Genomic DNA, 15,424 nt, shown 5'->3' with positions numbered 1-15,424 from the left:
AAACAATTTCTAGAGTCTTGACATTTTCCAAGAGCACAGTGGTCTCCATATTTGAGAAATTGTAAAAATATGGAACTACCCAGACTCTGCCTAGAGCTGGCCGTTCGATCAAACTGAGCAACCGGGCAAGAAGGACCTTGACCAAGAACCCAATGACCACTCTGACAGAAATAGAGTTCCTTGGCTTAGATGGGAGAACCTGACAGAATAACAACAGTTTCTACAGCAATTCACCAATCTGGGCTTTATGGGAGAGTGGCCAGATGGAAGCTACTCCTGAGAAAAAAGCAGATGACAGCACGTCTGGAGTTTGCAAAAAGGCACATGAAAGAGAGCATAAGGCAAAATATTCTGTGGTCTGATGAGACAATATTGTAACTTTATGGCCTGAATGCAAAGCGCTATGTGAAGCATGGTGGTGGTAGCATCATGCTATGGGGATGCGTTTCAGTGGCAGGGACTGGGAGACTGGTAAGGATAGAGGGAACAATGAATGGAGCCAAATACAGGCAAATCCTTGATGAGAACCTGCTGCAGAGTGCAAACGACCTTAGACTGGGGGCAAAGATTTAAGTTCCAAAAAGGACAATGACTCCAAGCATACAGCCAAAGCAACGGTGGAATGGCTTCAAAACAAGAATGTGAAAGTCCTTGAGTGGCTCAGCCAAAGCCCAGACTTGAATCCCATTGAAAATCTGTGGAAAGACTTGAAGATTACTGTTCACCGCCACTCCCCATCTATTTTAACATAGCTTGAGAAAATCTGCAAGGAAGAATAGGAGAAAATCCTCAAATCCAGATGTGCAAAGCTGATACAGACATACCCAAGACGACTCAAAGCTGTAATCGTATTGACTCAGGGGTGTGAATACTTATGTAAATTAGATATTTCTGTATTTCATTTTGAATAAATGTGCTAAAATGTCTAAAAACATGTTTTCACCTTGTCATTATTGGGGTATTCTGGGTAGATGTGAGAAACAGTTAATCAATGTTGAATTCAGTCTTTAACACAACATAATTTGGAATAATAAGGGGCATGAATACTTTCTGAAGGCAGTGTATCATCTGGAGCATTAATTTGTAATCAGGAGATGTTAATTGCATGTCTACAGTGAGTTTGGAGTCAAATACGTCCACCAAACCTGAACAAGGCCATGCCATAGAGTTCATACTACATAAATAATACTTAATTGAGACTGGGCCAAAGGAGCATCAGTCACAGCAGCTTTAGAGAGACAGGTCCTCTAAGGTCTCAACTCATTCATCAAAGCCAAGTAGCCAACCCCTTTGGAGCAGCTCAACTAGAGGAAGTGTCTTAACCACAGGCAGAGCCATGAAATCCGCCAGAGGGGAGGCCTAGAGGGGGTCGGGGGTTGATTGGTTGGTGGTTTGGAGGTGTTTGGTTTGGAACATAGCGGTGTGTGTACGTGTGTGTGTGCTCACCGTGCCGTCCTCCATGAGTTTAAGGCAGGAGCCAAAGTCAGCCAAGCGGATGTGGCCGTTCATATCCATCAGGATGTTGTCTGGCTTGATGTCCCTGAGAGAGACAGACAGAGACACCAAACTAAATATACTGATACCTCAGAGGAAGAAGGATGGATGGAGGAAGCAGGAGTGGAATAAAATGAAATACACTTATATCCCAGAAGGGGAGACTGGGAATGAGAATGAAAGAGAGCGAAAACAACTTTAACGCAACACTAGTGATTGTTTGGTGTGAGAGAAAGAGACTGTGTGTGAAGGAGAGAGAGAGAGATTTTGGTTCTGTAGAGAGAGTGTGTTTTCTCCTGGATGCCTTCACATCTCCCCTCATGAAGTCTTGTGTTTATTTGGTCCGTGCCCCGCCCTTGCTGCCTCTATTCCCAATAGGGCAGGCCCCTCACAGGGTTACACACACGCTCCCTGACCAGGAGACCCTGTCCTGAACACAATTCCGAGAAGGCTTTACATCCCACTTAATGCAGACAATGTCAAGCCCGTGTCTCCACTGGTCCCCTTATCAATACACTATTAATGCACAAAACATACCAGTGTAGCTGAAGCAAATCCCAGTGACGCACCCGCACAACACAAGTTGGGAGGGTTCTGGTTGGAGGGAGGGGTGTAGGTGGCAGTATGGGGGTACAGTACACCCTTCTCTGCGGAGGGAGGAGTGTAAGGGGGTTACCCCCTACTCATAAGCATGTGCATAGAGAGGTAAACAGAAGCCCTGGCTTGCTGAGAGGGTTTGGAGGGGGGTCCCCCATACGGTTCGCCCTGAACCAAAATAACAAAGGCTTCTCACTGGACAGCAGGATACTGAGGCTGCGGTCAAAATTGCACCATATTCCCTACAAAGTGCACTATCTTTTGACAAGTTGACCAGAGCCCTAGTGGCCCTGGTCAAAAGTAATGCACTTAATAGGGAATAGCTCTTGATGCCATTTGGGATTCAGACGAAAGACACAGAGAGAAGGAGCCTTTCTTTTCATGTTGAATCAAGTCAATGGGCTAAAAGGTACAGCAACACAACACCCTCCTACAAAGTAGACCTACTTACATTCGGCTCAAGTTTAGCTATAATGATACAATTAAGTAATTTATGTGTTGTCATTCTGCCCAACCATGTCTTTAACTGTGTCTTTGACTGATCACTGACATGCCTTCTCTTCAGTACAAACTCTGTTTCCCAGTGTGCACCTCTCTCCACACCTCTGCTCCTCTACTTAACACCTCTGTGGGTGTCTCCAACCTCTCACTTTCCTTATAGGCTCAAACCTGGCCCTAGCCTGCCTGCCTCTCTCGCTCTCTCTGTGTGTGTGTTCCTAAAAATAAACCAATTAGTACCCAGTGAAACCCTGAGCCACTAACAAGCAGAGATCAAACAAACAGAACATGGCTACCACCCATCTTTCCCTCCATCTCTATCCCTCCCTGTCTCTTTCGCTTGCCTCATCTCTACCTCCCTCTGTCTTTATCCACCCCCCTCTCTGTCGCTCTCTGACATTCCCTCTCTCTCTTCCTCCTCTCCTTTTCTCCCATCCAAACTCTCATTCCTCCCTCCGTCCCTCCCTGTCGGACCGCGGTGACTTGACAGTGGGCGGTGTGGGCAGGTTAATGACTCCAGGGCAGACTAGCCTGGCTAACATGGCTAACAACATTAGCAGTTGCGCCCCTAGAAAAAACACAGGGGATGCTAATGCTAAGCTAGTTAGCGTAGCGCGTTGCTAATTAGGCTGCTCTGTCTCAGGCAGGTCAGGGCTCCTGCGGTCTTAAGGAAGGAGCAGTGGGGCTGAGAATAGAGGGAGGTAATCTCCTTTAAGACCTCAACAGCATCCATCTGTGAGGGCCATCTGGCACCACACACACACACACACACAGGGGCGGACTCGGACAAGAATTCGGCCCTGGCATTTTATCCACACAAGCCCACATCACTGCGTGCGTCGCCAACTCGGTTTGCCTCCCTGTTGTGCTGTCTCAGCATCTTCTCTGCTGTCACTCTGTGCTTCTTCTTGTTCTCTGTCTGTCTGTTTACCTGTCTGCTTAAGCCTTATACTAGGCTTGGGCAGTATACCGTACACCGGGGTATTTGGAAATAGCTATGGGATGCTTTTTCAATACCGTTGAAACTATTTTTTTATACATTGGAATATTTGTAGCTACTTTTTAGGTAAATACCTGCAGTCAACTTGTGCAATACGTTTGGAGATAAAGAATATTGCGTTCTTCATTTCACCCGTCACATAACTTTTCATTATGAATCTTACCGGTAGTCCCCAGTCACATGGTGTTTGTTTACAAGCGCACAATGAAGAGACCGGAGCCTTGAGTCACTCACTGTTGTGCAGCACACGCCAGGTGATCTAGTTACAGTATGGAATTCACAACTAAATGTTTGCCAGCTAGATATCTTATAACTATTAAGTTAACTGTCAAAAATTTGCTAAATGCTCTGCAGTTCTGCATTTGGTTTGCTAATTTAGTAGCTAGTTAGCTATCTTGCTAAGTGCAAGGCATCTTGCAAAATCATGCTTCACTTGGTAACATCAGAGTATCTCCTCCTGGATACAGCCTGACTGTCCAATATTTATTTTGTGCGTGCAGCAAACTGGCTAGCATTTTTGAGTTACTTGTATAACCTAAACAGGGATGACTGTCCTGCAAATATACTAAACAGAAATATAAACGCAACATGGAACAATTTCAACAATTTTACTGAGTTACTGTTCAGTCAATTGAAATAAATTAATTAGGCCCTAATATATGGATTTCACATGACTGGGCAGGGGCGCAGCCATGGGTGAGCCTGGGAGGGCATAGGCCCACCCACTGGGGAGCCAGGCCCAGCCAATCAGAATGAGTTTTTCTCCCACAAAAGGGCTTTATTACAGACAGAAATACTCTTCAGCTGTCAGGGTGGCTGGTCTCAGACGATCCCGCATGTGAAGAAGCCGGATGTGGAGGTCCCGGGCTGGTGTGGTTACACGTGGTCTGTGGTTGTGAGGCTGGTTGGACATACTGCCAAATTCTCTAAAACAACGTTGGAGGCGGCTTATGGTAGATAAATGAACATTCAATTCTCTGGCAACAGCTCTAATGGACATTCCTGTTGTCAGCATGCAAATTGCACTCTCCCTCAACCTTTTACATGTACTTGTTAGCATTGCTAACCTACGGATCTCAGGGGCACAGTGGCGTTCAGTGCCGGTTCAGTGCTGGTATTACAGAATATCCTGGGATGTTAGGTATGACAATATGGATACTGCCCAAGCCTACCTTAGACGTTATAAAAGCCAAGCTAATGGCTATATTGCAAATTAGTGCATCTCTTATGTGTTCCCATGAATCTACACCTATCCTAAGTGTTCATTACTATTACAGGGCTCCAGACTAACATTTTCTCCTGGTGTCACTGGTGCCGCGTTTGACTTTGAATGAGAGTTTAAGTGACCTCAGCTCAGTTTATCAGAAAACCGGGCTGGCCCATCTTGGTAGGGCCAAGTGGCTCATTATAGATTTTAGCAGGCCCATGAGCCGCCAGCCATGTCACCTTTTTCATTGTTTCATTTGGGGGGGTGGGGTCAATTTCGACCAGCCCACCCAACAAAAAAATTGTCCAGCCCATCTGGCAATTGCTAGAATTGCCAGATGGCCAATCCACCCCAGCACACAAACAAGCAGACACACACACACACACACCACGTCTCCTTACGGAGATAGGGACAGAGATAGGGAAAGGGACACAGACAAACACACACACAGGGTTCTATGGGACCTCATCACCACTGTTTGGACGCACGCGCATACATACCGTACATACATACCTTACATACATACACACCATTGGCCGTTGCTGATTTAGGTACCTTTTATGAACATTTCTACAACATCAAACAGGGCATTGTTCCTGCCACTGTTACCATGGTGGCTTTATGATATTAACAGGTAATGAGATGTCTGTGGCCAGTGGTCAGTGCAGTGGTCCGTCTGATGAAAGAGGTTGGTCCCTTAGATCATTGGGAGGAAACAGGGCTGTAGAGCACACATGGTCCTGATCAATAATATAACACACATATGGCCCTGATCAATAGAGAGAAACACACACACACACACACACACACACACACACAGGCATGTGCATAGCACACATGACACACGTGCACACACACAATGACTGACACAAACAACACTGACACACACACACACACACACACACACACACACACACACACACACCAGATGCTGGCCCTGCTAACAGTGAGCTAGGTCATGCTGAGTTGGTCCATTGAAGTGTTTGCTAGTCCCTGTGGGAGGTCATGCAGATCACTGACCACTGATCAGCCTCACACACAGCCCTCACACACACACACACACACACACACACACACACACACTAGAGACTGACTAATGAGGAGGGGGATAGCCACTACACTCTGTAAAAAAAACTAAAAGAAACATTTCATTTAACCATTAGGTTATAACAGTGAGCTATAACAGTGTGTTATGTTTCAGTGGCACTGACAAGGCATTATGCTTACAGCGGTACTTAACATAGACAGGACTGAACTATTTGACTTACATAGACCATTTCTATAACTAGGCCATCCTTATTTCAGAAATGTGGCCTATATGCACTGATTCAAGCTATTCTAATGGGCATTATATTAGATAAATTACAGGATTAGCCTAATGCAATGTCCTTTCAGTAAGTCACACCCACAGCAAAACATACACACACACACACACACACACACACACACACACACACACACACACACACACACACACACACACACACACACACACACAGACAGAGAGAGAGAACAGGGGACCTTCCCTTGCTGTATCCACCCTCCACATACCAAGCGTGCCAATCTCTCATGAGAGGGCCCACCACACCCCCACCACCCCCCACACACACACACACCACACCCCCGTGCACCATGTCATTACCGTCCCAAAACATCTCAGAGGGCCTCAAAGGGGAATGACAAGTCAACCACCACCACCACCACCCCTCCCCCCACTGCCTCCCCCTAAAACACCATACAATTAGTGGGTCCCCAATGCTACACTGAGTCTATACTACTGCTCTGATATGGGAGATCAATGCTACTACAGGCCAGCCAGGCACACCCTAACTCCTGTGTGCCTCTTTCCCTCCCCTCTCTTCTGTTCCTCCCTCTATCCGTCCTCTCCTCTATCTCTCTTTGTCCTCTCTCCCCCCTCCCTCTCCCTATCAGTCTCTTCCCCTCTCTCTCTCCTCTGTCCTCTATTTACAGCCCTCCCTCCCTCTCCCTCGCTTTTGGGGACACAAACAAATCGTTGGTCCGAGGCCTCTTCAGAGTCAAGAGAGTAATTATGCAGATGAAGTCTGGTGACCACTTCCTGTGTGTGAGAGGGAGAGTGATTTCCACCACACGGGCACCAGATATCCCATGAGCCTTTGAGGCTGAGGGCTTTTCCTATTGGCTGTCACATCCCTTATCACAATACTCCCTCACAGCCAGGGCGTTAGTCAGGGGACCACCACAACACATCTATTTAGATTTTGAGAGTTTTGCTCAGTTGGTAGAGCATGGCGCTTGCAACGGCAGGATAGTGGGTTTGATTCCCGGGACCACCAGTACGTTAAACGTTAAAAAATGTGTGCAAACATGACTAATTCGCTTTGGATAAAAGCATCTGCTAAATGGTATATATTATTATTATGTTAATGTGACTTGACATATGTGATCACACTTTCTCTTTTCTAAGGAAGGTCATATTTTGAATACATTTACATTACATTTTAGTCATTTAGCAGACGCTCTTATCCAGAGCGACTTACAGTTAATGAGTGCATACATTTTTATTTTTCATACTGGCCCCCCGTGGGAATCGAACCCACAACCCTGGCGTTGCAAACACCATGCTCTACCAACTGAGCTACATCCCTGCCGGCCATTCCTTCCCCTACCCTGGACGACGCTGGGCCAATTGTGCGCCGCCCCATGGGTCTCCCGGTCGCGGCCGGCTACGACAGAGCCTGGATTTGAACCAGGATCTCTAGTGGCACAGCTAGCACTGCGATGCAGTGCCTTAGACCACTGCGCCACTCGGGAGATACAATACCTAGCTTTAGAGCCACAAAGGAGCCAAATATTTCAGTGATCATACAGGTGGCTTGGACAAATGAATCTTCATGAGTCATTAATACAACACACGTTAACAAACGCTCACGTGTGTGTGTGTGAGAGTGACTCACCTGTGGACGTAGTGCAGTTGGTGCACTGAGTCAATAGCCAGCACCATCTCAGCTAGGTAGAATCTAGCCATGTCCTCTGGCAGCCGGTCTTCAAACTTACTAAGCAGGGTGAGCAGGTCCCCACCCACATAGTAATCCATCACCAGATACTGTAGAGAGGGGAAAGTATCATATTATTATCACTGACAATGTAGTGATAATAATTTGACTGTATGATAGTGTACAAGTAACATTCTCTGTATTCCTCAACTTCCTCCCTCCATCTTTACTTTCTTTAGGCCCTACCCCGTTCTCCTTACTCTTCTTCCTCCTCCTGCCATTCTCTCAACCTAATCTATCACTCCTTTACCCTCAACTGTCATCCTATTACTTACTTCCTCCCGGCCTTTTTACAGCTTGTGTACATCCCAAACAGCACCATATTCTACTATATACCGCACTACTTTTGCCCAGAGCCTTTTGCCCCGGTCAAAAGTAGTGCACTATAAAGGGAATAGGGCGCCATTTGGGAAGCAAACCGCCACAACCCCTTAAAACATACTGAAAACATGAAAATGGGGAAATGGATGGAGGGGTAGCGTTCCAACATGGATCCATGCATGGTTTCAATTACACATTGACTCTTGGGATTGACATAAAGATAACATGCTGGACCAAATGTCACATTTGCAACACTGAGGGGCATGTCCAGGTTAACAATCGTTATGGGAGTGCCCAGCACCCCTGCCATTTGGCTTACGTCCCAAATGGCACCATATTCCCTATTGAGTGCACTACTTTGGACCAGGCCCACTAAATAAATATGGAACAGGGTGCCATTTGGGTCGCAAGCCTTGAAATGTGAAAGGGGGAAGGGCAGTCGGAGAAACAGTTGGAGCAATTGAGAGTCCATTAGAATGCTGCTTAGTCAATCAGCTGACCCATCACTATTCTTTACCCTCCTCATGCTCAAGTGGTCACCATATGAAACTCATTGACATACAGTATATTGAAAGCCTATGAAACGTTTGAAGTTAGTGGAGATCTTACTAGGTTGTTGTCGTCCTGGAAGGCGTAGTGCAGGGTGGTGATCCACTGGCTGTCCCCGTTTACCAGCACGTCCCGCTCCTCCCGGAAACACGCCGTCTGAGGGAGAGGTCAAAGGGCAACCGTCATACAAACAGAATGAATAGAATGTAGCTACTCTCATTGGCACACACTATGCGCCATCACTCTTTGGTCCAACCCAGTGCTTCTTTTGGGCAGGAGCTCACCAGAACTGAGGACCGGCACCTCAAATTTTATTCTGATTGACTTCCTGCACCTTATAGAATATCAGCTAAAAAGTATTGCAGAGTTCAACCGATTTCAATCGAAGTCAAGCACTGTTCAAACTTGTGTGTGTACTGAATTCCTGTGTCTGCTAGTGGTGGGAAACCATAGAAATATAATCTTTTGAGTCTCTCTCTACGTGGGAAACCCCCTTTCAGAACGTTTGGGGGTCAATTAAGTATATAAATTCAATTATACTTTCTAACAAACTTGTGGACAAAGGGAAAGCTCATTCTAACTCTATGAGCAAGCCAGCCTCTGTGCTCTGCCTGTAGCTAGACTACACTATATATACAAAAGTATGTGGACACCTCTTCAAATTAGTGGATTCGGCTATTTCAGCCACACCCGTTGCTGACAGGTATATAAAATCGAGCACAGAGCCATGCAATCTCTACATTGGTAGTAGAACGGCCTTACTGAAGAGCTCAGTGACTTTCAACGTAGCACCGTCATAGGATGCCACCTTTCCAACAAGTCAGTTTGTCAAATTGCTGCCCTGCTAGAGCTGCCCAGGTCAACTGTAAGTGCTGTTATTGTGAAGTGGATACGTCTAGGTGCAACAACGGCTCAGCTGCGAAGTGGTAGGCCACACAAGCTCACAGAACGGGACAGCCGAGTGCTGAAGCGCATAGCGCGTAAAAATGGTCTGTCCTCGGTTGCAACACTCACTACAGAGTTCCAAACTGCCTCTGGAAGCAACGTCAGCACAAGAACTGTTCGTCGGGAGCTTCATGAAATGGGCACACAAGCCTAAGATAACCATGCGGAATGCCAAGAATCAGCTGGAGTGGTGTAACGCTCGCCGCCATTGGACTCTAGAGCAGCGGAAACGCGTTCTCTGGAGTGATAAATCACGCTTCACCATCTGGCAGTCCGACGGACGAATCTGGGTTTGGCGGATGCCAGGAGAACACTACCTGCCCCAATGCATAGTGCTAACTGTAACGTTTGGTGGAAGAGGAATAATGGTCTGGGGCTGTTTTTCATGGTTCGAGCTAGGCCCCTTAGTTCCAGCGAAGGGAAATCTTAACGCTACAGCATACAATTACATTCTAGACGATTCTGTGCTTCCAACTTTGTGGCAACAGTTTGGGGAAGGCCCTTTCCTGTTTCAGCATGACAATGCCCCCATGCACAAAGCAAGGTCCATAGAGACATGGTTTGTTGAGATAGGTGTGGAAGAACTTGACTGGCCTCCGCAGAGTCCTGACCTCAACCCCATTGAACAACTTTGGGATGAATTGGAACGCCGACTGCGAGCCAGGCCTAATCGCCTGACCTCACTAATGCTCGAGGCTGAATGGAAGCAAGTCACTGCAGCAATGTTCCAACATCTAGTGGAAAGCCTTCCCAGAAGAGTGGAGGCTGCTATAGCAGCAAAGGGGAGACCAACTCCATATTAATGCAGATGATTTTGGAATGAGATGTTCGATGAGCAGGTGTCCACATACACCTGCTGTCCACATTTGGTCCTGTAGTGTATGTAAAGGTCTGCATTAGTAGTAGTAGTAGTAGTAGTAGTAGTAGTAGTAGTAGTACATGGGTTTGACTCTGAAGGTTTGTTATTGCAGACAGTTTCCCATGTCCAGAGAAAGCCAGACACACAGTGGGTAGTTCTGGGAACTTCTACACACAAACACGCGCAAGCACACACACACACAGGCACCACTGTGAATGTCTGCATGACTGTCAGGGGAGGCCAATGAGAAAAGCACAGAGCAGTAATAGATATACTGTACACACCTCACATGGTAAAAAAATCAAAAATAAATAAGGAAGTGATGTAATCAATTTCACATTTAATACTCTAAACTTGAGACTTGCACACATAATTGAAAATATAATGAAAATCTTGCTTCGCATATTTTATGTAATGCATGTTTTATGCAAAAGACAGAGTTACATAATGCTATCTCCAGTTAGCGTTTAGTCCTAAGTAGTGTTGTAATGCTATGGCAGTTTTTTTTGTTTTGTTTTTCTTAAACAATTAGTTTTTGATTAGCTCAGTTAAGTTCAGGCCAGGTGAGACTGAGGGAAACAGGCAATATTATACTTATGACAGTTCATTCAACATCACATTAATAGTTGACCATGACGCACATCTCTTTATGGTATGTGATTTTTTTTTCTCTGTATGCTATGAACAAGATACAGTAACATCTGATGGTTGGGAATGCATTTAGACTGAAGGATATGAAACCAAGTATGTGTTTTTGTCTCCCAAAAGAACATTGACTAGTTGGACTCAAGTAATGCAACAATGGTTGCAATTATCTTAATAGTTAAAAATGGTCACCATGGTGTTTTCATTGCTAGGTTTAGTATAACTTAAATCCTATGCTATGGCTGTTGTTAGCATGTAGCCCTACTGTAATGGTAGGGCTGTTGTTAGCATGTAGCCCTACTGTAATGGTAGGGCTGTTGTTAGCATGTAGCCCTACTGTAATGTAGAGCTGTTGTTAGCATGTAGCCCTACTGTAATGGTAGGGCTGTTGTTAGCATGTAGCCCTACTGTAATGTAGAGCTGTTGTTAGCATGTAGCCCTACTGTAATGTAGAGCTGTTGTTAGCATGTAGCCCTACTGTAATGGTAGGGCTGTTGTTAGCATGTAGCCCTACTGTAATGGTAGGGCTGTTGCTAGCATGTAACCCTACTGTAATGGTAGGGCTGTTGTTGTTGTTGTTTTTTTGGGGGGGGTAGATCAGCTTTAATATTGCAGATAGATTGTAACTTCCATCAATGTAATTGTCTGCATCACTTCCAATCCCCCATATGTTTTTTTATCTCGCAAATAAATATATATATATATATATATATATATATATATATATATATATATATATATATATATATATATACACACACACACACATACATACATACACATTCATATACACAAACATACATATACATACACCGATATACCGATTTTGCAGGTTTTCCTACTTACAAAGCATGTAGAGGTCTGTAATTTTTATCATAGGTACACTTCAACTGTGAGAGACGGAATCTAAAACAACAATCCAGAAAATCACATTGTATGATTTTTAAGTAATTAATTTGTATTTTATTGCATGACATAAGTATTTGATACATCAGAAAAGCAGAACTTAATATTTGGTACAGAAACCTGTTTGCAATTACAGAGATCATACGTTTCCTGTAGGTCTTGACCAGGTTTGCACACACTGCATCAGGGATTTTGGCCCACTCCTCCATACAGACCTTCTCCAGATCCTTCAGGTTTCGGAGCTGTCGCTGGGCAATACAGACTTTCAGCTCCCTCCAAAAATGTTCCATTGGGTTCAGATCTGGAGACTGGCTAGGCCACTCCAGGACCTTGAGATGCTTCTTACGGAGCCACTCCTTAGTTGCCCTGGCTGTGTGTTTCGGGTCGTTGTCATGCTGGAAGACCCAGCCACGACCCATCTTCAATGCTCTTACTGAGGGAAGGAGGTTGTTGGCCAAGATCTCGTGATACATGGCCCCATCCATCCTCCCCTCAATACGGTGCAGTCGTCCTGTCCCCTTTGTAGAAAAGCATCCCCAAAGAATGATGTTTCCACCTCCATGCTTCACGGTTGGGATGGTGTTCTTGGGGTTGTACTCATCCTTCTTCTTCCTCCAAACACGGCGAGTGGAGTTTAGACCAAAAAGCTATATTTTTGTCTCATCAGACCACATGACCTTCTCCCATTCCTCCTCTGGATCATCCAGATGGTCATTGGCAAACGTCAGACGGGCCTGGACATGCACTGGCTTGAGCAGGGGGACCTTGCGTGCGCTGCAGGATTTTAATCCATGACGGTGTAGTGTGTTACTAATGGTTTTCTTTGAGACTGTGGTCCCAGCTCTCTTCAGGTCATTGACCAGGTCCTGCCGTGTAGTTCTGGGCTGATCCCTCACCTTCCTCATTATCATTGATGCCCCACGAGGTGAGATCTTGCATGGAGCCCCAGACCGAGGGTGATTGACCGTCATCTTGAACTTCTTCCATTTTCTAATAATTGCGCCAACAGCTGTTGCCTTCTCACCAAGCTGCTTGCCTATTGTCCTGTAGCCCATCCCAGCCTTGTGCAGGTCTACAATTGTATCCCTGATGTCCTTACACAGCTCTCTGGTCTTGGCCATTGTGGAGAGGTTGGAATCTGTTTGATTGAGTGTGTGGACAGGTGTCTTTTATACAGGTAACGAGTTCAAACAGGTGCAGTTAATACAGGTAATGAGTGGAGAACGGGAGGGCTTCTTAAAGAAAAACGAACAGGTCTGTGAGAGCCGGAATTCTTACTGGTTGGTAGGTGATCAAATACTTATGTCATGCAATAAAATGCAAATTAATTACTTAAAAATCATACAATGTGATTTTCTGTATTTTTGTTTTAGATTCCGTCTCTCACAGTTGAAGTGTACCTATGATAAAAATTACAGACCTCTACATGCTTTGTAAGTAGGAAAACCTGCAAAATCGGCAGTGTATTAAATACTTGTTCTCCCCACTGTACACATATCCTGTAAAAATATATATTTCCCTTTATTACTTTCCAAACCCACCACCCCTTCCCTAATTGGAGTAAACTAGTGAACAACAATGCTTAGGCCTCTACTTCCAGCTTATACATAATATATACATTTTATGGACACAGTCAATTTTACAATAATTCTATTTTGTTTGTTTTTACTCCTGAACTTCCTCTACCCTCAACCTCTCTGATCATTTTCATGATGTCCATCCGGTTAGCTTCTATATGCCATAACTTTCTAACTGTGCTCTTTCACAAAAGCTCTCAACCTATAACCTATATACATATTATGGACACAGTATGCTTTACATTAGTTATCTTGTTGTTATTAGTTGTTGTTAGTTGTTATTAGTCCCATCCTTCAACTCCATTCAACACCACCCATCTATCTCTTAACACCATCCATATTGGATTTCTATTTGCCATATATTTTTCAACTGTACTGTGATGTTTCACAAAAGTTCTGAACCCTTCTTTTCTCATTGTTTCTACAGATTGAAAATAAAAAATTTTTGCTAAAAGTATTATTATATTATTGATCGATTGACTATGACTTTTCAGATCACCCAGTAATGCTATCTGCAGGGTTAGCTCCAAGTAAATATTGCAGTCCTTCAGCCATTCCTGGACCTGTGACCAAAAACAAGCTACAAATGAACAGTACCAAAACAAATGATCTAATGATTCTGTCTCTTCGCAGCAAAATCTGCAGAGCTGGGAAGATTGTAGCCCCATATAAATAACATTCTACTGGTAGCAAGAATTTTGTATAATAATTTACATAAAAAAAGTAAAAGTTTTGAATCCGGTGTCGTTTTGCGTATCAGTTCATAAACACTATGCGATGGAATCAGTGTGTCGAAAATCTCTTCAACTATTTTGCAATCTATATGGGACGGCTGTCAATCCTTTGGTCCTTAAATGAAACTGGTATACTTTTTTTATTTATCACAATTTTCTTTAACCAATTATGTTCTTTAATGCAGGGCTGACAGACAACTTCCTTACTTTTCCCCCCTTCCACTTTCCTCTTCCATTTTTGCGGTAATGCTGCAATTATTTGGTTGTAATTTTGGGTAGAGCAGACATTTCCATGTTTTTGTTAGCTGCATGTGCAGCTCCACCAGCCCTACCTATGATATCATTTACGAAGATTATACCTTTTTTTTTAATCAATTAGTATATTTAAGTTTAAGATGCATATTTTTTCTGTCGTTTCTGGAGGATTAACTTGAAATTGCAACCAACTTTCTATGGCTTGTTTTAGAAATAGTGATATTTGGGAGATGATTTCCTTTTCAAATACGGTAACTGAAAGTGAGAGGTTGTAATCTGAATAAAGGGAAAAAGGCCATTCTTGAACATGGGGTGAGACAATCTTACTAATTTGCTAGAGAACCAGTTCGGATTTAAGTATAACTTTTGTATGACTGAAGCTTTTAGTGATAGGTCTAATGCTTTAATATTTAATCATTTCTGTCCTCCGAATTCATATTCATTATATAAATAGGCCCGTTTAATTTTGTCTGGCTTGCCGTTCCAAATAAAATGGAATATTTTTTTCACATATAATTTAAAAAACTGTTCGCTAGGCGTAGGCAAGACCATAAGCAAATAGGTAAACTGGGATAATACTAAAGAGTTAATCAGGGTGATTTTTCCACAAATAGGCAGGTATTTACCTTTCCATGGAAGCAAGATCTTATCTATTTTTGCTAACTTTCTATTAAGATTTATTGGAGTGAGATCACTTATTTCATTTGGGATATGTATTCCGAGTATATCCACATCACCATCAGACCATTTTATTGGTCAACTACATGGTAATGTAAAAATTTTATTTTTTAGTGATCCAATA

The 15,424-nt window shown here is 44.0% G+C and overlaps 1 protein-coding gene across 5 annotated transcripts in view; it reads right to left on the bottom strand.

The window, feature by feature from the left end:
• The window catches only part of LOC121552305 (serine/threonine-protein kinase MRCK alpha), an 87,599-nt gene that overhangs the window by 32,325 nt on the left and 39,850 nt on the right, over positions 1–15,424 (bottom strand). For all 5 annotated transcript variants that reach the window (XM_041865106.2, XM_041865110.2, XM_041865109.2 and 2 more), the window contains exons 4-6: positions 8,762–8,857; positions 7,733–7,881; positions 1,447–1,540 (exon numbers count right to left, since the gene is read on the bottom strand). In XM_041865106.2, coding sequence (XP_041721040.2) covers positions 1,447–1,540; positions 7,733–7,881; positions 8,762–8,857 — 339 coding nt within the window. The remainder of the gene's footprint in view (positions 1–1,446; positions 1,541–7,732; positions 7,882–8,761; positions 8,858–15,424) is intronic.

Source organism: Coregonus clupeaformis, chromosome 36 (genome assembly GCF_020615455.1).
Source record: "Coregonus clupeaformis isolate EN_2021a chromosome 36, ASM2061545v1, whole genome shotgun sequence".
NCBI lineage: Eukaryota > Metazoa > Chordata > Actinopteri > Salmoniformes > Salmonidae > Coregonus > Coregonus clupeaformis.
Note: the sequence above shows the minus strand (reverse complement) of the source record. Positions and strands in the feature narration are given on the sequence as shown.